Source organism: Carettochelys insculpta, chromosome 6, assembly GCF_033958435.1.
Source record: "Carettochelys insculpta isolate YL-2023 chromosome 6, ASM3395843v1, whole genome shotgun sequence".
NCBI classification, from domain to species: domain Eukaryota; kingdom Metazoa; phylum Chordata; order Testudines; family Carettochelyidae; genus Carettochelys; species Carettochelys insculpta.
The window spans coordinates 116,614,412-116,636,716 of record NC_134142.1 but is presented as its reverse complement, the minus strand read 5'-3'; the positions used below and the strand labels follow the sequence as shown (position 1 = coordinate 116,636,716).

Genomic DNA, 22,305 nt, shown 5'->3' with positions numbered 1-22,305 from the left:
AGTTTGGTTGGGCAGGTTTCATTGCTGCTCACCCCGTGCGGCTGGTGAGGGTGAACCCAATGTGCTCTTGCCTGCCCTGTCAGTGAAGTCCATTTCTTGGTCCCAAGCATTCCTGGGAGCAATGGGGAGGCAGTGGGAGTTCTCACCCTGGAACCATTCTGCTCCCCAAGTGTCCCTGAGACTGTCTGACGAGCCACATCCAATGCTCTGCAGCTGGTGGGACAGGTTAGCCTGTTACCACACCTCCGTGGGGAAGGGGCCCATTTCTCCCCTTCCATTCCCCCACACACTCACTCCTTACAGTTGTCCTCCCTTCTGCCCCTGCATTCCCCCATTCCCTTGCCCATGCCCACATCCTGCGTGGTTCTGAGCACTCACAGCCCACGCTAAGTTCAGCGTAAGAATGATCTGTCAGGCCCTCTTTTCCAACCAGCCATGCACCCGCCTGATAGCAATTTCATCTAGACCACATTGCCCCAGATAAATTGTGTCGACTTCTTTCCCAAATAACACTAGGCCAGTAACCCGTCAAAGAAAGGAGCGAGGTTGATTTGGCATGTTTAGTCTTGACGAATCGGTGTTGGTTATTACTTATCAGCCTATTATCCCCTAGGTGCTTTCAAATTGCTTGGTTAATGTTTTGTTCCAGCATCTTTCCAGATAACAGAATTCGGCTGGATGACGTGTAATTACCTGGATCCTCTTTGTTCCTCCTTTTAAAGGTAGAAACAATGTTTGCCCTTCTGTTGGCCCTCACGACTTCATCTATGTGCCACCTAGAGCATCTTTTAGATGCAGTAACTGGCCCTAATTCTGCTCCTTACAGAGGGACTTTCCTACCTTTGATAGCCCCTTTCATCAAAGCGCTTCACCCACAGGCATTGCCTTATCCTCATTGCTGCCTGTAAAGCTGGCCACAGATGTGTCTGGTTTCTGGGTGCACCCACAGCAGTATAAGCACATAGCTAACTTGGGAATGGGGGATAGTTGTGAGGCTGGCAGAACAACTGTCAGCAGACAGCCCTTTGGAAAACTTTGCCCTGGCTTTCTACCAAGCTGGGAGAACCTTGGTTGTTAAGATCTTGTCTCCCACCCAGTAAAATGCATGAAGCTCTGTCCATCTCTTCTCGGAAAGCACAAAGGGCTGGGTAAATCCTGGTGGAATTTGAACCCAGGGCTCTGTCCACTTAGACCTTCTAAACAGCTAATTTCCTGCCATTGAAAGGAATCTTTCTCAAAGCTATCCAGGTGGCATTGGCAGCTGTTTAAAGGGACATGCCTGTCCCCAATTAATGCCCCCAGTTCTCTCGGCAGATTCAAAGGAGTGCCTTTTCCGTCTTCTTTGATGAGAAGTTTTCAATTCCCTTGGACCCTTCTGCACTGGAGGAAAACAGCTTGAGATTCTCTGTCTTTGGCATTGACGAGGATGAGAGGAACATCAGCACTGGGGTAGCAGAGCTGAAGCTGTTAGACCTTGATCTGGCCAGCCGCCCGTTCAATGCTTGGCTCTATCTGCAGGACATGAACAAGGTGAGTGCTCGTTGTCTGCATGCTGGTGCTTTCTGGGCTCCCTGGAAAAGAGAGTTAGTGGGGCGCAGAAGCTAAGCGCTGTATTTTCTGTACTTACTGGATCAGCCACAGGTACTGCCAGGTTAGATTACCTCCCCAGCGGGCGCTATCCAGTGCACGAAGTAAGAGAACTGCATCGTTACTGCTGAGTTGGGAAACCAGAGCAGATGCTCAGGCACAGAATCTGGAGGTTCAGCAGGTTATGCCGTCACCCCTGGTTTGGGCAATATTTCCTGCTGTGCAGAGAGTCGACCCCTGTACTTCTTGATATCACAAGGGAGGGAGGGCGCGAGGGAGGGAGCCTGTTGGAGCTGGGACGGGGTTTAAATACCACATCCCAGCTCCAGTGGGCTGGCAGGGAGGGCAGTGTTTGAGCAATCGATTGAGCTGAGAAGAGTGGGTTTGCTGTGGAATTGCTTGGCTCATGGAAGTGCGCCGTATTACTGAAAAGTTTGGGGCCACTGGTCTAAGGAGTAAGCCAGCCGCTGTAGGCTATAGCCCTGCCTGGCTTCTGCCCGCAGTCAGAGACAAACTTGCCCGGCTAGATAGGTGTTTTTCCTTCCCCTCTTCTCTGCGAGTTGTTTCTGCTGACGTTTGCTGTTGGGTGACGGATGGTGCCTTATGTACCCTGCAGGTAGTTGACTCAGTGGGAGAGATCCTGCTGTCTCTTAGTTACCTGCCCACAGCGGAGAGGCTGACAGTTGTTGTGGTTAAAGCCAAAAACCTTGTGTGGACTGATGGCAAAATGACAGCAGGTGAGTGTGAGGCCAGGAAGGAGCCGCTCCCGCGAGGGGCCAGTTCCATGCAGCTCCTGCTTGCCTGCGGCTTGCCTGCTAGAACTGCGGCCCAGGATGCATCTCTGGCATTAGTGCATGAACTGCTGCAGAGAGTCCAGGCACACACTTAAATTATCTGTGGCTCTGGGGAGCTCAGACCAGAAGCTCAGGGCTTGTGCTCCAAGCCTCTTCCACTTGAGCCAAGGTGGCAATGGAAAGCTGGTAGCAATGGCGCTTAATCACCGCTAGGAGGCAGCAGCGCGCACAGGCACAGGTTTTCTGTTGCCTCATTACGGTCGCACCAGGCCCCCTATTAAATCGGCAGGGCCCATTCTGCCCCAGGTGAATGGGGAGTTGAGTCAAGTCTCCCCATCGCTGGCATACTAACGCCTTATGTTACTTACTGCTGCGGCAGTGCCTGGTAGCCCCACTCATGGTGTGCTAGGTGCTGTACGTCCACAGAGCGCACAGATTGTCCCTGCCCCCAAGAGCTAATGCAGAGGTGGGGCTATGGGGTCACACAAGAGCGTTACCCCCTTCCCCACAGATTTTGGCCTTCCATTTAATAACAGCTTCTACTGAGAGATTTTCAAAGGGCCACAACCCCCTGTGGTGAACGGTCAGGGAGCTGAGCAGCGAGGCCTGACCTGCATGGCCGGGTGCAGGGAAAGAGCGCCACCTCCACCTCCAACTCACCTCAGCTGTCAGCCCCACTAGTCAGCGTATCCCACGTCCAACAGCCCCCGGTGCGTGGAGAGCTGGGCTCCAGCCTCGTTACTAGTGGCAAATGCTGTCCCCTGCTGTGCAGGGCCCCAGCCCCTGCCTCACTGGGAGAGGGGTGGCATCTCTGGTTTCTCTGCTTGAGGCAGCCCATGGTGGGGCTGGTATGTGTTGGGTTAGCTGCTGTGGGGCTGACTGGGGTCGGAGGCACAATGGGGAGCAATGGTGGGGGAGGCAGGGCCTTGTCAAGGCCATTAGGCAGAAGGGGAGAGCAGAGCAAATGGCCAGGAACATGTCTGTCCCTGCCTGCCTGCTCCTATGACCACCAGGCACTCCCCTCCCCTGCAGAGGTTATGCCTGGCGCAGTCCATAGTCTTGAAATTGTCCCACTCTCACCGGCTAGACGACATCTCTGAGCTAATGTGCATATAACCCTTGTCCCTGAGATCCATGTTCCCTGGGCTCAGCCTCTGCTTATGGGCGGGGGAGCAGTTGGCGAGTGATGGTCCTTTGTTTCCCATTGTCCAAGCAGATCCTTTCGTCAAAGTGTACTTGCTTCAGGATGGGAGGAAGATCAGCAAGAAGAAGACGGCCGTCAAGAGAGATGACACAAACCCGGTGTTTAACGAGGCCATGATTTTCTCAGTGCCTGCCATTGTCCTACAGGTGAGTATTTCCCAGTCCGGCACAACGGAAGGGCAGTCACTTTTTTTTTTTTTAAAGCCAGAAAACTTCAAAGTGGTTGTGAGATCCACCCAAACCTGCCTCTTGGTTCTCCCCAGCAAGGTGCATTCAAGACTCGCTGTCAATAACTGGGCTCCCCCTTCAAGGAAATGACAGTACACCAGGACCCGGGCATGTAGCTAGAATGGCAGATTGAACTGTAACTCTTCACTCCTCCTTAACTGCACTGACATTCACAGCTTTGCTGAAATCGCCCTGAGTTTTAGTGCTGCTTATACCAGGGAAGAAGTTTGGGCTGTGAGTTCTGAGGTGCAGAGCAGGAACATTCAAATGAAATCCTGCTGCTGAAAGAGGAGGGCCGGTGGCTGAGATCTAACCAGGATCACTGCAGTTTGGAAGCAGAGAGTAATTTTATTTAGCAAGTCAGAGGTTTGGGTGTTAGCAGCTAATCAAAGTGTCTGAAGAAGACACTTTCAAAGGACTAGCTGTCCTGGAGCACCTTAAAGAATAACAAAAACAACAAATGTATTTATTTGGTAATGAACTTTTGTGGATAAGACCCACTTCTTCAGATTTTCAGATTCTCCAACCTTAAAATCTGAAGAAGTGGGTCTTACCCACAAAAGCCCAACACCCAGAACATACATCGTTAGTCTTTAAGGTGCTGCAGGACTGCTTGTTTTTTGTGAAGCTACAGACTAGCACCGCTACTCCTCTGAGACTACAAAGGGCAGATAATGAGGAAGCTTTCTTCACTGGCATGGCAACAAGAAAGAGCCTTTTAAGGGGTGGTTGCCATAACAACATCTCTAGGGGTCTCCTCCTGTTCTCACCATGTCGGTGATAGTGCTGAGATCAGGGAGAACTGGACAAAGAGCAGGGAAATGAATGTGCTGGTGATAATGGCTAGAGAGGCAGTGAGTGAATGCTGGATCTGCAGCCTAGAGATCTGCAGTTGCCACTGAAACACACTTGAGACTTTCCAAAGCAACGGCGAGAAGGAATCTCAGATAATCAGCTTCTGTAAGTCCGAGGGCTCAGGGATGGGTCAGTGGTGAGGGAGCCAGGCTGGGGCTCAGAAAACCCAGGTGCAGTGCCTTAGTCCACCACAGACTGTGCGTGACCTGGGACATGTTGCTTGGTGTCTCTGTGCCACCTGAGTACCCATCTGTGAAATGGCCATAAGGATATGTCCATTATAGGCTGGGAGTGCTGCAGTGGTGGGGCTGGGCAAGGTTCTCAGACAGACGGCCAACTGTTGAAGGGAACCGCGGGAAGCTACCAGCCACAAGATCACCCCCCCACACCACCCAGCCCAGGGAAGGGCTGGGCCAAATCCCATCTGCCCCAGGCCCTGCCCCCTGCTCTGCCTTCTTGCTGCCTCTTCCCTGCCCTTACTCCTCCCCTGAGGAGCCCTGTGCACTCACTGGCAGTGTGGGGGAGCGGAACGATGGCTGACTCTGCTCCATTGCTCTGCTTCTGCATGGTGGGTGTGGGGGTGTCACGCCCCTGCCCCAAGTGATGCGGCTGGGAGAGCAGAGTGGGTTGGGGTGGCCTTGCTCTGCTCCCCCCACACTGTTGGTGAGTGTGGGGGGCTGGACCCCTGCTGAGGGCACCGAGCCCCACTCCTCCTTCCCCTGGATACCCAGAGACTCTGGCCCCACTGGCTGTTGCCCAGCCCCTTGCCCTCCCACTCATGGCATTTGCAGGGCATATGCCCCCCCCCATGTCACCTATGGGCGGAGATACAGCCCCTCATGGCTGGGAAGAAGCAAACCTGGGGCTGGGGCTTTGTGCAGGGAGGAGAATGCAGGAAATTGCCCTCTGCTTAGCCTGATGTCCCTCCTGCGTAAACGATTCTAGCCTGCGGTGAGGGAATTTGTGGGTGAATGCTCGGGAGAGACGGGCTGTTGGAATGAAATCAGCTGCGCCCAGTACGTGGAATAGCTGGGTTCAGGGTTCCCCTCGTTCTCCGTCGATGGGTGGAATGCATTTTGTTATGTGCACTGAGGCACACCCAGAGAAATTGGATGGCCCAGGCAGACATGAATCAGAGGAGTGTTCATTAGAACTGGTTGGAAATTGACCACCAGATGTTTTTTCTGTGGAAAATGTTTTTTTGTTTGATCCAAAAACGAGTCCAAAGTTTTGTTTCCGTGGAGGAGGAACTCACTTGGTCCCACTTTTCCCTCCCCTTTTTCTCCAGTGGAGAAAAGACTTTTTTTAAGTGAAAGCAAGTTGTTAGTTAGTGATGGTTTTGGAAGGAGCGTAGGGAAGGCTGAAAAGCTGGGCTGGATTGCTGAACTCTCCGAGTAATCCTCACGTCATATGCAGGCTCACACAGAGCCAGTTGCCTGGCACAGTTCATGTGAGAAAAGGGGAGGCTGTGTCTTAGTACACAGTGGAAATACTCCTTGGACTGGGCCTGAGTTATGCTCTCCAATGTTAATTATGCCCTTAGGCCAGATGTGGGGAACCTGTTTTGGGTCAGGGGCCACAGACACACAGAAAAATTGGTCGAGGGCCACACAAGTGAGAAAAAAAATGCCCTGAACACTGGAGCCCAGGGGGGCCAGAGCTAGTACATTTTGGCTGTGTCTACACATGCCCCTTCTTCTGGGAGGGGCATTGTAATGAGCAGCCTGGAAAATGCAGCCCAGACTCCAAAGCCTGCACTCCAAAACAGATGTGTAGACATGCAGCCCACAGGGACCTTCCGGAAGGAAACCCTCTAAAAGATTGAGGAAGAGAGGGCTTCTGGGAGGAGGGTTTCCTTCTGCAAGATCCACGCAGACTGTGTGTATACATGTCTATTTTGGAGTCTGGAAGAGCTTTTTCAGAACTCCAAATGATGTGGCCATATGCTAATGAGGTGGGGGAAATTTACATCCGTGCCTCATTAGCATATTCTGTGTTCAATAAGACGGGGCATGTATAGATACTACTTTGGGGGGCCTGCAGGGCTCTAAGGTGGGGCCAAAATAAGGGGTTCAGTGTGGGAGGGGACTGCTAGGAAGTGGGCTGGTAGTGTGGGGTCTGGGTAGGGGGGCGCAGGAGCAAGCTGGTGATTGGGGGGGCCTGGTCAGGGGACAGGAGAGGGAGGGGGCCTGGGTGGGAGGGGGTGCAGGATTGTGCTGAGGGTGTAGGTATCTAGGTGGGAGAAAGGGTGCAGGAGAGTTTGGGGTGCATGATCTGGAAGGGAGGGGTCAGGATAGGGGTGAGTACTATAGGGCCTGATCCATGACCGGTGCTCCCAGGTGCTACCTCAGCACAAATGAATAATACAATGGAACATTGATCATGTTTTCTGGGCCCTTCCAGGATCTGTCTCTCCGGGTGACAGTGGCAGAGTGTTGTGAAGATGGAAGAGCTGAAAACGTTGGCCATGTCATCATTGGCCCATCAGCCAGTGGCATGGGCATCACACACTGGAACCAGATGTTGGCCACCTTAAGGAAGCCGGTGTCCATGTGGCACCCAGTTCGCCGAAGCTAAGAGCACAGTTACCCCCTGCGGGCCTCTTGCCTGGTGCCTGGACTCTTCCCATAAGCAAATATTCTTGGCCAATGGACAGTGGTACATGGGACATACATTACTTTTTCCATATGCTCATAAGTTCCATTTAGCAAGAAGGAGCAGCAGTGGGAGTCACTGAATCAGATGCTTGAGAAAAGCTTCAGCGGACGAAAATTTGAGAGAAGCAGCAACTCAGGTGTGATTGCTGAGAACCTACTTCTGTGCATAAACCCTTCCCTCCTGGCACTTCCTTTCCCATGACACCATCTTGAGAGCCCCTCAGCCCTGTGATTTTTATTTTCCAGTTAATGTTACCCAGGAGTGCGTGGTCTGTCCACTGACTTCAGAGAGTTAGTGCTAAATTTCTGATTTCACACCCAGGGTGGGCTCCACCCCACAGATTTCCAACACCGGGCCTGAGGGTAGTTTAGCCAAATGAATGGCCAAGCTGGCATTTAACCAACAGCTGTTTTCAGTGCAGTGTTCAAAGGGAAATGTAGGCTTTTAACGTAGTCTTGCCCTTACAATTGTGCCCTCTCCAAGCAGGGTGCTTTGGGTCCTCCACTGGATGGCTCCTCATTAAAAATTTGGCTTCCGGCAGAGTGAGCTTTTCCATAAATAGCAGGTGCTTGTCTTCCCTGTCCAGTTACGGGGCAGGCTGAGCTAAACTGTGAGCCATGGGAATGCAAATGTTGGCATTTTTAGTAGAGGAGCAGCCTCTTTAACAAAGAACGGTGTTCCCCAATGCAAATATGAGCGTGGAGGAGAGTTCCTTCAGGAAAAACACTACTGCACGTTACCTTTTCAATGAAGCCACTGTTTTCCATTCCCTCAAGGCTAGGTTCTGCTGTCAGAAGAAGGCAGTAGCTGTTGAGGGACCTCAGCATCAACCAGGAGGCTGTCTTGGTGGCTTGGATTCTGGGAACCTCCATGCTTGCATTGGGCTGGAATCCTTCAAATTGCAATTAAAAATGCTATCTAAATCCAATTGGGGCAACAGATGGGCATGAGGGGTGGAGTTGGATAAAACAGTGGGGCCTCCTGTTCTTCTGACGAGCTCTGGAATGGAAGGAAATGTTTTAAATTTCAAATACCAACCCTAAAAGTGGGGAAAATGTCCGCACACAAAACAATGGGTTTCTTTTTTCCTCCCGTTTTTCAACCAATTGTGGAGCCCAACTTGAGACACACTGGTGCTAATTTCTAGAGCTCCTCATCTTCGGCAGACCTTCAGCTGGGATTATAGGTGCTCAGTACCCCTGGCAGCCAGGCCCACGGGAACCTAGCTCTCTTATTTGGCATCTCTCAGTGCAGGCTTCAGTTTTTACTCAGTTCCCACCTAGAGGTCAAGTTTAGCACATGGCAGCTAATCCCATCCTAAACTCAACTACTACCCCCTAGTCAAGATAAACCCTTAGGGAGAGCTCTCACAGTGTTTCAGCTCATTATTTTATTATTATTATTATTATTATTTTAGGTGTTTTTCCACAAAGCCATGGCTCTTGGAATCATTTTGTTACTTGTTAATTTTACTTAACTCCTCCCCCTGCCAAAAAAACCCTGGAACCTTCCCTCTCCCCCGCTTCAAAAATTCAGTTTGTAGCCCTCATGGTAATGGAGAAAAGCTTGAAAACATGAGCACCAGGGACTCAGGTACCACCAGGCAAATACAAAGAACCACAAGTTTATTGTTTTGGTTGAAGAGTCATGCTTCATGGCTCCCGGGAAGATTCCTTATTCTCACTTTGGAATTGAGGGGAGGGAATGACAGTGGGTGGGCATGTGGATAGGGCTGTACTGCCAAGTACAGAGGGGCCAGGAATGTCCAAACTAGTTGAGGGAGAGGTGATTAAAGAAATTGCACATAGTTTCTTTGCTGCTTGGATGGCTTGTGGGCACTGAGGAGGCACGCAGTTCTTGGCACGTGTGAAGCTACTAACATCCTCCCCTGCTCCAAAATGCATCATTAGATTGTGGCCTCATTGCTTACAGGAGATGAGACCCAGATATTGGTGCGCTCTGAGAGAAGCCCCCTATCCCCTCATCTTACCTGAGGTGGTGCAAGGACCCAGCTTCCTGGGTTCTTACACAGCAGCATCTACCCGCCTGAGGGCAAGGCCAAGCTTTTAAAGCATGCCACATCCCTAGCGCCACTTCCCCAAGCAGGGGTGAATGTCCTCCTTTTCGAGAAACAGGCTTGTTTTCAGTGTGAATCACCCTTGCCAAATAGCTGTCAGGTCCCAACAACTGCGGCTTTGTGATTATGAGACTCGCCGACTTTCCAGTGGGTTCCCCCTGTTCCTTAGCACTGAGTTGTGGGCTTGGCCCTGTGTGAAACACCTTCTTCCTGCCCGTGAATGTGTTTCGCACATCTCTAGGGTACATTTTGTTGGGTTTGAGCTTTGGTCGCTATCAGCCTGATCCCAAGCCCGTTAAAGTCTGCCTTCAGTGGGCTCTGCCCCATGTCTGCATTCAGGCAAAGGTTAGACACCTTTTTATTTCCCTGGCCCACTGTCCCACGTGTGGCTCCCTCTATGAGGGAAGCAGAACAAGGATGTCTTACGATTAAGGCTGTGACTGGAGCCCAGGGAAAGCCCTGGCTCTCGTACAGAGCTACGTGATACTGAGCTATCAGCCGGTCTGTCCCATTGGCTTTTTAAGCAAGATGCTGAAATCCAACCATCAACTTATTTATTCAGCTGCCATTGGGTGAGATTCCTGGAGCTGTCTGAGTCAGAAAAAGCCATCACGATGGTCTCCGGCTTTGAAATGTGTGTTGTAAAGGCCCTTCCCATAGCACCTGATCCGCTCAGGAACAGAAGACCAGGGCCAAAACGCCGGCTGTGATCATGTTCAGCTCAGAAGCATGGAACTGGCCAAAACAAAATTAAAAAGGAACAATGGCTGTAGTTATAGATTTGTACTTCGAATGCTTAATATTCTGCTCTCTCCACGCCACTGTTTTTTCAGCATAGCTGAGTAAAGCAACATGACAGCAGTGGAGGTTTTATATGAAAAGTGTATCTCGCATCATGCCATAGCTGTGATATGTATTTAAATGGTTGTTATCACTTTAAAGACCTGTCATCCTCGCTGTGTAACACTAGAGCACCTGCCCTTCGTTCCAGCTGGGTGTATCAGAAATAAACAGCAAGGGGACTGAGTAAAACAATCAGAGTTGTTTTCTTTGGCACCAGGTGCTAATACCTGACAGCAATTATAAAGTGTGTGGGGTTGTGGGAGTGTGACCAGAGGTAGGGGGCCTGAGTGTCCCCATCCTTAAAAGGGGGACAGTAATCCTTACCAGGAGGGGTTGTGAGGCCAGCTTCATCAGAGTCTATAACGCTCTCTGGATTAGTATCAGAAGGGTTAGCTGTGTTAGTTTGTATCTGCAAAAACAAGAAGTCCTGTGGCACTTTATAGACTGATTTTTTGGGGGCATAAGCTTTTGTGGGTAAAGACCTGCTTCAACAGCTGCATGGAGTGGAGGTTTCAGAGTCAGCTCTAAATTAACAGGATCATGAAAAGGAGGGAGTACCTCTCATGAGCCTGCATATATAGAGCTGTTTCTGCAATCTCCACTACATGCATCTGACGAAGTGGGTCTTTGCCCATGAAAGCTTATGATTCTCTGGATAAAAGACATCACAGAGGAGCAAAGTCTTAATTACTGTTTGCTTCTTGGTTTGAATGTCCCCCTTAAAAACCATTTTAAATGTCACAGAGAGGTAGTCAGGTTAGTCTGTATCTCAACAAAACAAATCAGCAGTCCTGTAGCACTTTACAAACTAACAATGATTTATTAGCTGATGAGCTTTTGTGGGACAGACCCTCTTCTTAGAATTCATCAGCATGGGAAAAACCTGGGATAAATGGCCCCCTGAGGGGAGGGCTGAGGAGTTGGTGCACCTCTTTAGAGCCATCCCCTCACAAGAACAACTCTTTATGTGGACCACCAAAGAGCTGTGAGATGGTCAAGATTTCGGGCTCCCAGGCAAACACAGAGCAATGCTACAAATGCGAAGGCTCCCTAGCACCTCCCTGAGCCACTTGCGCCACTAACAGGGAAGAGGAAGACAAAATTCCAAACAAGCATCTGTCAGTGTTCAGACGTCGGGGGGTCAGGACAGTGAGGACGGGACACCTGCCAGTAGAAACCATCCAGGTAGGAGCTGGGATGCTCTTTCGTGCTCTTGGGAGCAAAGGGAAAGGCCACTGCACATCTGTTATGCTCACCTTGGTGCTGGAAATAGAAGCAAGTGGGGTCCTGTAGCCAGAGTAGAGGGGCCACAGTCTGCTCTGTGCCCTGCACTGTAAACCCAGAGCAGTTCAGCTGGAGACAGTGGACTATTTCTGGATTTGCACCGTGGTTACTGCCAGCAGGATCTGCCCAGGCAGCCTCGCTGCTCCAGTCCTCCTCTGGGCTCGCCCCTCCCCATGTGATGGCCCATCTCCCACCCTTTCCTCAGCCTTCATTTACTGACTCGCAGCTCCGCTTCCCCACACCCTCCTCTCTCAGCCCCCATCTCCAGTCTCTGTTCTCCATGGCCCTGTCCTGTTTTTCCATCTCCATCTGTCACACGTCCTCTGTCTCTCACACCAAGCTACTCAGCCTGGGTTAACTGGCCAGCACCAGCTCTCACCTCGAATGCAAACATCACCAGGGCCCTCCCTCATTTGCTCACTGCACCCCTGAGGTCACATACACCCTCATTGCCAGGTGGCCTGGTCTCTGTAGCGATAGCCAAGGGAGAGCTGTGCAGGCCCAGAGCCATTGTTACATACATCCTCGTACAGAGGCACCTGGCTGGGAATTGCAGAAATCCTTTCAATATATCAAGCACGTAGAACCTGTGCTGTGGGGGTGTCTAGTGGTTGGCGCACACACCTGGGCTGCAGGCGAGGTGAGTGCTAACCCCAGTGCTGCTATTCCTCTAGTTAGCTGCGTACATGCCTGACCATCAAGGAGCTGGGAGTTTATCTGCCCCTCTCCCCTCCACCACCACACCACCCACACTCGCTATAGTGCTGTGCCTGTGTGTTAGGGCCATGCAGTTCGCCCCCTGGGACACAAAAGGCCAGATTTACAAAGGGCTGCAGGGACCACACAGCCTCTTTAGGCACCAGGGATGAGCTCATAAAACACAGTACCTCGGTGTCTGGCGCTGGGCCTGTACGTAGTCGCCTAAACCAGCTGGTCAGAGCCCTGTACAAAGCTGCTGCAGCTACAAACCACATGTCTCGAACCTTGTGTGCTCCCACCTCCCTCCCACGTGGGGCTGGCTCTGGTAGCTGTGCTTATAGCATCCCTACCACTTGCTAGCTGTCTCTGTGACGCTCCCGTAGCAATTTAACAGCCAGGGGCTCCAGCTGCAGGAACAGTGATGAGCCAGGAGCCCCAGGCCCTTTTGCATTGCTGGACCCTGGGGCAACAGACTCCCCTCTCCTGCCCTGCACCTTCAGCAGGCCTGAGAGCGCTCGCTGTTCTTTGGTAAGTCGCTGCCAGCCGACCATTGCCTGGCACGGAGCTGTTCTACCAGCACTTTTGCCCACCTGTTTGGGGAGGTCACCAGCTTCCAGCACTGCCTGAGCAGCAGCAATGACGTCTCAGCAATAGGCTGGTGCTGTTTCAGGGGCCAGCCACTCTCCCTGTTAGGCTGAAGTGCCAGCTCCTCCCTTCCCACTGGCTGCCTCTGCACAGATGGCCATGACTAAGCAGGGACCTTTCCTAGAGCTGTTTTTAGCCACGTGCGGCGCTTCCACCTGGGCTGCCACAAGCCGAGGCCTGTGTTTAGTGACACATTTCTACTCAGTGCAGGAAACCTCACCCAAGTCAGCCTCCCCCCCCCACACCCCCCCATTTACACCCCTCTTCCCGCTGGTTGTCAGAAGCTGCCAAAAGCATCCATCCGCCCCAGCACAGCAGCTGTCACTCAAGTGCTCCAGGGCTGTCACCAACATGTAGCTGCACTCGCAATGGCACCAGTCCCAAAGTGGGCTCTTGCAGGCATTAAAATGAATATTCACAGTGACATTGAAATGTTGCTGTGAAGCTTTTATTAAATTTGCTCACCGCAGGCCAGGTCCTCAACAGAAACGTGGCCCCATAGCTCCAACTTCAGTTCAGTTCATAGCCCCATAGCGCTGCTGCTGTCAGTTACACCAGCGCTGGGCATTTGGGCTGACTTTCCACACTGGCAGTGCCGCAGCCCATCTGGGTTCGGACTTGGAGTGACTCAGGTGCGGCCTGCCCCTGATGTGAGTAGTACTCGTTCTTCTGTGCAAATGTAGTGCCTCCATGACCTCAGTCTGCAGCTGGCTCCCCACGACACATCATATCCCGCTGAACTTACTGCATCACATCACCGCATCAATGTGCCGGCTCAGATTTTATTGGTGTTCAGCATTGCCTGCAGGATCCAGCCCATTGGCGTGTAACCTCTTCACAGCAGGCCCCATGGGACCTGATACTGGTTTTTCTCCTGTAAAGATCATTCTTCTACCTTGCTACTTTACCATGTTGTCGCTGTTCATCTCCTGCCACTGGGTCGCCCTTTGCTATTAGATTAAATGTAACCTGCTTGTATATGTTGAATCTCTCTAAGCCAGCAAGTTCGTGTCCAGCAATATCCAGAATCTGACATGACTTTAGTGAGATGAAACTTATGGCCAAGTTTTCTGTGGTCCCATAAAGTTTTATTCCAGCCACCAGTCCTGGCGCTCAGTGCTCCGTGCTGTTATTTAGCTGTAATTTACCCCTAAATGCCTTCTAAGAGCCCAGAAAGCAGTGGCAGGGTTGGTGATGCTGCTAGACAATAGTGACCTTCCGTGGTCTGGCAAATTCTCTCATCCGGCATTGGTCAGGTCCCAGGGGTGCTGGATGAGATTGGTTCAACCTGTGCAGACTTTCAAAGCCCTTCATGGTCATACCCCATTCTACCTGTCATCTCTCATTCACTGTTCTCTGCTGAGGCTCACCTACACACAGTGGCAAGTGCTCAGTCATTACATTGTCAAACAAGCCCTTTCGTGCTTTGGTCCCCACTGCTTCTTGTGCCTGGCATGTGCTCCCCGCTATACATCCACAAAGCTCCTTCACCACCTTCCTTCAAAAACCTCCTTGGTCAGGAGGCCTAGAGAAAGCTCAGTAAGGGCTAACAGGTGGTCGGTGTTCAGAGCCCGCTAGCTATCGATCCTGCTGAGCAATGCTGTCTCATTGGTTCCTCCTCTCTCCGGGTCCATCTCCCAGTGGTTTTGCACATCCAGTCTCCTGGGGCTGTGTGAGGGGGTGTTCACTTCACACCAGCCACTGAAAAGGTGAAGGAGGGTAGGTGGGCAGGTTGTTCATCTAGGCTGCACCTGGAGGAGAAGCCAGGGAGAGCTAATTATAGGAGGACCCTCACCTGGACAGGAATTACCAGGTGCAGGGGAGGGGAGAAGACATGTGTAAAGCCAGTTAGCTGAGGGGCAACAGGGAAGAGGCCTATAGCCTGTCTCTCACTTCCAGCCCCCTCCACCCGGTTCCATCCGAGGCCTGGAGGACAGTGGAGGAGCTTGACAGAGTCAACGTAGGAACCAGCAACCAGTCCAGGGAAGCAGCAGGAAGATGTGGGACAGTGCAGACTTCAACTGGTGGCTGTAGGGTCCCTGGGCTGGAACCCAGTGCAGAACTCAAGCCTGCGTGCCCCTCCCAGCCCCTGGGGAAGTGGCACTGGCGAGGAGCCAGGCATCGAAAGGCTGCCAGGGCAATCAGCACAGAAATTTTGTTACACAAACACCCAGCAGGGGAACACTAAAGTGCCCCAGGCTGAAGGGAAGCGGTCAAGAGGAGAAAGAGCTGGGGGAGACGGGTGCGCACCTGCAGAAGAAGCTGTCAGACTGGTGAAGCTAATCCCCAGCCACGCCCCCATGCAGGTGCACTCATGGTGAGTAGAGCACCCTGGGGCAGGCAGGAACATCCTTTTGTTCTGTATTTGCCGAGTGCCTGGGCCTGGTCCAGGACTAGGGCTTCTCAGTGCTACAGTACTGCAGACAGTTATCCCCAGATCATAAAACAGCTGGCGACACTCAGCTGAAGTTAAAGGAATTGCACAGGTGTGAAACCAGTGGGATGTGAGACTCGGGGGCTCAATTCCCCAGGTCCCTGCATGGCGTGCGCTCATGTGCACCAGTGACAAGTGAATGCCCTGACTTCTGACCAGGGAGGAAAATGGAGATGCCCAAAGGGGAAGGACTCGTTTCTGGTTTGTAAAGGCAGAGGGTCAGTTACACAGTGGTAGGCGCTGGCCTGGGATGATGGAGCATGCCGCTCTTGCTGACGCTCGTTTGAACATTTCTCTCAGACAGTGAGCTGGCTGGTTTTTATTTTTGTCTGCAAAATTTTCTGGGAAGCCTGACAAGGAGAGTGTGGGGGTGGATTTGGTATATTTACTAGCAAGCAAATGACACTGGGGAAGCTAGCTGATGTATTTAATGGCTGCGCTATTGAACGGTTTGAATGAATTGAGCAAAAAGCCTGTGAATGATCAACTTAGCCTTGATTGAAGATAATGCCAAAATAATTAGGGACACAGGCTATTTAATGGATGGCGTTTGCCTTTCTGCTTGCATCTGGTTTGAACTGAATCTCATTTTCAGGATTAAATCTTCACGCTCATGGTGTCTCTCATAGTTCTTCCATCCACAACCTACCTCTACTCTCATCTCTCTTTCACACACCCCCCAAAATCTTCCACCCCCCCATGGCTTGCGCACTCACTACAGCTGGTTGCCCCTCTGTTACTTCCCATACAAGCAACTAAAAAGGATGCCCGAGCGCCCCAAAGAAGGTAGGCGAGGGACATCCACACAGCAGCCCTGTCATGGCATCCCACTGTGTGGTGAGGAGAGGCCAGCTAATCCCCAGCTGCGCCCACATGCAGGTGCACTCATGGTGCACCAGCAGGACATATACCAAAGAGAGAACACACCACAGGATTCCCCCCCCCACCACCACCCCAGCTCTAAACTGTGGTGAATGGAAAGGGTCAGTCAGGAACAAGGGCTTGTGTGGCTGCTCAGGGGAGGGGTAAATGCTGCCCAGAATTAACACATCAGTTTTTACAGGTGATGCATATTTGCACACGCCATGGTGAGCATAAAAATGTATTCTGCACACGGGTGGAAAAGATTAGCGGGACCATTGCAAGGGATCAGATTTGACTGAGTCCGTCAGAGAGGGGAAGGATGGTCCAATGGTTAGCCCACTAACCGGGGACTCAGGAGATAGGCTTTAATTCCACGCTGTGGGACAGACTAGCTGGCTGCTCTGTGCCTCAGTTCCCCCAATGCCCCAATCCCACTCACAATCATTGAAAACAAACAGAGCCCCACAGCCACTTTTCTGAGTGGCATACAAGGGTTGGGCCAGGCAGGGAGCCTGCCCACTGCATCGATCCAGCAGCTTGGCGGGCCTGAGGCAGCCCTTGGGTTGGCTTTTGCCTGCCCTGCTCTAGAGGCTGCCTCTAAATTGGAAAGGCAAATAAAATGGTAACTCAGAACTGAGAATGAACTCAGGACCCAAAAATATGAGCCTCTTGTGATTAATAATTATTTGTATCACGGTAGCATCAACGAGCCCTTGCCAGGGACCTGAGCCCTATGTGCTCAGTGCTGTACAAAGCAAAAAAAAAAGTCTCTGCCCCAAAGCGTTTACATTCTCCATAAACTAAAGAAGGAGATTGTTCCACTCCAGCTAAAGTATCAATTGCTCCGCCTATAGCCACTAGGTGGGGACAGAGCCATACTGGCTTAGCGTGGGCTTTATCACTAGGGTCACCGCTCACGGACTGAAAAAAAAAACGTAGTATTCATTTTACATCACCTTTCCTTTTCCCCACACAATGAACTGCGCCATTCAAAGAGTGCCCCTGCACTTGTGAAAACACTTCCTGACCAGTCCCCGCAGCTGTTCATCACAGAGCTGCTTGAAATGCCACCCCTGCTAATCAAGGTGGTTGACGTTAGTTAGAACCAAATTACCGTACTTGTGCCTGGGAACGAGACATACTCATCAGGGAACTTGTAAAAAGACTCTGAAGCATTGACCTATTCTGGAAAGTTGCAGGAGCTCCCCACCCACTGGGTGGAGGTCAATTTACACTCATATATGTCATGCAGAGTTGCCGCTGATGGTGGTTAGTTCCATGAGTTGTCCAATCTGAGAAAAGAAACTTAGCTGCTCAATTAATGTACCACGGTGCATCTGACGCAGTGGTGTTTTTAAACCCACAAAAGCTTACGCCCAAATAAATCTGTTAATCTCTAAAACGCCACAGGATTCCTCATTTCTTTATGATTTGAATTAGTAACTAACAGAGTGGGTGCTGAATGGCTCATCAGTGAATGCAGGCCAAGGGTTATTCACTGCAGATTTTGCAATGTGCTGATGGATGGTTCCCTAGTAGGAAAAGAAATTAAATAGACAGCTTGAATGAAGTGTTGACCTAGCTCTGAGACACTGGATAATTAATCTGGCGTCTAGGCCACATGGTCCTAGATTCAAGACCCATGTTCAGCTTTGGATTAATTTCCTCTGCTGCGATTAAGGGGATGCTGCACTGTCAGAGGTGGTGTTCTTTGGTTGAACCATTCCACTAAGCTAGGCTCCCTGGTGCTTGTGCAGATGGATGTCAAAGCTGTGTTGGCATATTTTGAAAAACAAAGATGTGCCTTTAAGAAAGGGCCCCAGGACCATGCCACCCTTCTTCTCAAGAAGGGCCTGAGCCAAAGCCCATTGATTAGGGGGACCATCTGGGCCGTTTTGGCTGGGACAGTACAGGATGGTGTCCTGACTTTTTTTTAACAAAAGACTCATTGTCCTGTATTCACGTCCCCTGCTGAGCTGCCCTTCCCTGAGGTCAGTGCAGCTGCAGCTGCAGGTACCAGGTGCAGGCTGGTGAGCAGATGCAGCATGTACTGGCTGGCCAGGTGTGCAGGCAGCAACTGGAGGAGGAGCTGGCAGGGGCCGTGTCGTAGATAAGGCAGGGTATGTTGGGGTGGGGTGGGGCGAGATAGTGTGTGTCCCCGACAGTCCTTTTTAAGATTTTCAGGGTCCCTGGTGTGCCGGGTGTCTGCCCCCCCCCCGAGTCAGGGATAACTCCTCCATCCCCACCAAGGCAGGGCTGTAGCCCCCGTTCCCGCCTCCACGCAGTGTGGGGAGAAGCTGGAAGCCATACCCATGGGGCTATATCCATGTCCCTGCCTCCTGCACCTGGGGGAAGCTGGAAGCCACAGCTGCAAGGCTGCAGCCCTGTTGCCAGTGCCTCGCGGTGTGGGCCAGCCAGGGAGCATCCTGTCTGTGGGGTGGTAGCTCCCGCAGGGCAAATGGCCCTGGAGCTTTGGAGCTCCCCTGCTGCAGGGAGGCTGCCAGTTCCCAGCATCCCACAGCACGGAACAGCTGGGGAACCCTTCAGTGTGGGCAGCTGTAGAGGAACCTCCCCCCGCCCCTGCTTGCATTCCTGGCTGCATTCCTGGTGCTCCATGGCTGAGTAGCTGCCCCCACAACCAGGGAGGGCCCCCTACAGGCCTGCAGGCGGCAGCCTTCAGCCCTGGGGTCCCCTGCCCCCACTGAGAACTGCAGTCGCTTGGCCCAGGGCCACCACTGCAGGGCAGGAATCCACTGTCCAGTGCCTCACTGTGGGCAACAGCTGGGAGTGGCAGGGCTTAATCTTGCATTCCCCATGTGTGCCCTGAAGAGGAGAAGCCTCTGGAGCCCTTGGGGCAGGGGCAGGGCCAGATTAGCCTCCTGCGTGCCTTGACCTCAAACATTTATGTGGGCCTTTAGTGTGGGGTGTCACAGGACCCTGCACCCTCATCTGCCGTCAGATGCAACTCGCAGCCAGCAGGGAGAACAGAAAGCTCCATTTGTGGACAGGGATACAGCATAAAACAGACTTGGCAGCCCAGGAACCAAAAACGGTCAATATAACCCACCTTGGGGCAAGGAAGCTCAGGGCTAGGACCCTTCCTGCACCCCAAGCCAGTCCAGCCTGACCCACATGCCTGGTAACCTCCCTTTCCTACTCTAGCCAGCCCCTTCCCTCTCTTGGGTAACTGAGGCGTGCACACGCGCACACACACACACACACACACATTTGACTACAACAGGGCAGTAAAACACAGTCTACAAGAAGCATCACATACCGGAGGATGGCAAGAGGAAGACAAGAAAGGTCCTTCTAAAGAGCAGTTGCCATTTATTTGTAAAGCTGTAAATATATATTTATTTTTGGGGTTTTTTTACCTATTGTTAGTTACAAAATTGTAGTATGGCTTTTTAAGGAGTGCTCAGTTATTTTGAACGTTTGTACGGTGTAGGTCTGATCGATTTCCACTGAACTCGCTGCAGTCCGAGCAATTTTACCGGGTGTCCCGTATTTGGCATCACCCTCCCACTGATGTCAACAGCAGCCTCTCCTGGGGTGCCAGGCCGTACATGAGCACAGCCTGTCCCTGCTGCTTTCCCTTGTACTGTTCTTGCCCTGCCAGCCCCCGACCTCTGCTTTGTGAAGCACTCAGAGCTGCTGCAAGTGAGAAAACAGCTGCCGAAAACACTTGGGTCCATTACATGCTCCACGTTGCTTATCTCAGTTAGTCTCAACGCCTCCCCTCAGTGTGAGGCTGCCGATCGCTCTGCCTGCTGGGGTGCGGGCCATGCGCTGGGGTCTGTAGTGATGCTGATCTCTAAGGACCGTGTGAGCAATCTTTTCCCCCTACACCTGTGGTTCCCAAACAGTGGGTCGCAAACCCAGATGGGGTCATGCTGAGCCCTAGGGGGCGGAGGTGGCCATTTTGCTCCACAGAGTGCAGCCTTGCTTGTCCGTGGAGGCAGATGGCCATTTTCTGGGGCGAGATCAAGTGGAGCCCTTCCCCACCCCTTCCACCTACAATAGCCCCTCCACATGCCCTAGCGCTCCTGCCGGACAAATGGGGTCAGAGTACAGTGGCTCCTTCACCACCTGGCAGGAGCACAGACACCACTCCCCAGCAGCAGTATATGATGGGTTGTAGGGGAGCCAGTGAGGGTGTATAGACCCATTTTTTCCAAGGTTCCCCCCCACCGTTGGGTGGGGCTCCTGGGCATGGGCCTTACTGGTCCAATGGCTGATCCGTCACTGTGTGTGTGGTGCATGTGAGGGGAGGTCAAAAGACCCAGCGGACATCAGGTTGCTCTACAGATTGGCTTCCCCCACACACTGCATTGTAACATGCACCAGCTGGATGAGGTCACCTGTGGAAGATGGCGTTTTGTAGGTATGACCTCACAACCAGCGCAGGCTGCTCCAGCCGTACTAAACAAGGGAGGCTTACCTGGGGCAGGGCACGGCAGTGGCACCAGGTGATGGGGGCAGCAGCGTCAGTGGGGGGGGGTCCACCCCTTGGCCCCCCCCACACGCACCACGTGGCCCCAGCAGCAGCCTGCTCTGCTCTGCTCTGCTCTGCTGCAGACCCCAGCCTGCTAAGCCCCACTTCCCTGCAGCGGTGGCCTCTGCTCCCTGCCACCCTCAGGGAAGTGGGGCTCAATGGGCTGGGAGGATGTGCAATGGCACAGCAGAGCAGGTTGAGGCTGGCACTGTGTGGTGGGTAGGGGGCAGAGAGGGAAGATGACCCCCTACTGAAGCTGCTGCCACTGCCATGTCCTGCCCAGTTTGCCTGTGGGGAGGGGGTAACAGGACAGGGTGGGGATGGGGAAGGGGTGGGGCCTGCAGTGCAGGAGGGTTGCCCAGGGCCCCATGCCCAAGGGGAAAGTGAGGCATTAGCGGGGGAGGGCCCCCCCCTTGGGATGGCCCTGCTCACAAATATGGGTGCTCATGAGGTCATGCTGGGTGGCGGACCCTATTTTGCTCTACAAGATGGTGCTCTCTGTGGTTTCTGGGCTCCTGAAAGGAAATTCTTCATTAGAATGGGGACATGCGGGCAAAAAAGGTTGGGACTCGCTGCCCTGCAATCGTAGGAAGGTTAATCTGATAACTTCATGACAACACCATTTGTGACAGTGTGCAATGAAAAGCTGTATCATGGCTTAGCTTAGAGACAGCAGTACCTAGCATTAGCCTCTGCACCGGCAGACTGAGTTCCTCCTAAAAGATTCACTCGCCAATATATCACAGACACCTGAATGCCAGTACACTGCCACATAGCATGCCTGTATGTGTAAACTCCTCCCTTCCCCCTTGGGAGTCTAATTGCATAGCTAGGCAGAGCTCTGCAGTAGGAAATGTTCGTTGACATAATTCTCCATCCCATCTTTTCCAATTACTTCCCCTTAAAACAGTCTAAACAATTCTTCTCTTTCCTTAGGCCATGTCTGTATGAACAGCGCCACAGATGTTCTGAGGCTGCTATGCCACCGCAGCGCCTCTGCTGACAGAGCTCAAACACCTGTGTGGGTGGCATAAGCTGTCTTGGCAGGTGTGAGTGCCAGCACTGAGGCCAGCACAACTTGTGTAGCTTTTGGAATATTTAACCCCCCTCGACAACAGCCATTTTGCCAACCTAGGCTGTAGCGTAGACATGGTGTTTACCCCAGACTGACCGTTCCTGACAGGTACATACCTGTGGTGGGGAAAACACTTCAGCGGCCCAACAGTGTAGCCTTTAATTTCAGAAAAGGGGGACCACACACAAATGAGGGCATTTGTTAAACATTAAAAGACACAGTGCCAGAAGTGAAATCCCTACAAGTTACATGGAACTTATTCAAGAGACCATATTAGTGGCTCAGTTTAAAAGTATAGCTCAGATTAAAAAACAAAACCGAACATAGAAATAGAATGAAAAAAGTGCCACCCTGGCTCAACACCGAAGAAAAAGGAGCAATGAGACACAAAATAGCACCCTTTAAAAATGAAAGTTAAATCTTAGTGAAGGAAATAAAAAGGAACATAAACTCTGGCAAATGGAGTGTAAAGATATAATTAGGAAGGCAAAAAAAAGAATCTGAAGAAAATTAGACAAAAACTCAGAAATAGCAAATTTTAAGTATGTCAGAAACAGCAAG

The 22,305-nt window shown here is 51.9% G+C and overlaps 1 protein-coding gene across 1 annotated transcript in view; it reads left to right on the top strand.

Annotated features, from left to right (window-relative positions):
- SYT12 (synaptotagmin 12) overlaps positions 1-10,431 on the top strand; it is a 49,114-nt gene extending 38,683 nt beyond the window's left edge. The window contains exons 5-8 of the mRNA XM_074997941.1: positions 1,315-1,530; positions 2,204-2,324; positions 3,598-3,731; positions 7,071-10,431. Of these exons, the coding sequence (XP_074854042.1) occupies positions 1,315-1,530; positions 2,204-2,324; positions 3,598-3,731; positions 7,071-7,244 (645 nt within the window). The 3' untranslated portion in view covers positions 7,245-10,431. The remainder of the gene's footprint in view (positions 1-1,314; positions 1,531-2,203; positions 2,325-3,597; positions 3,732-7,070) is intronic.
- Positions 10,432-22,305: the final 11,874 nt, after the last annotated feature.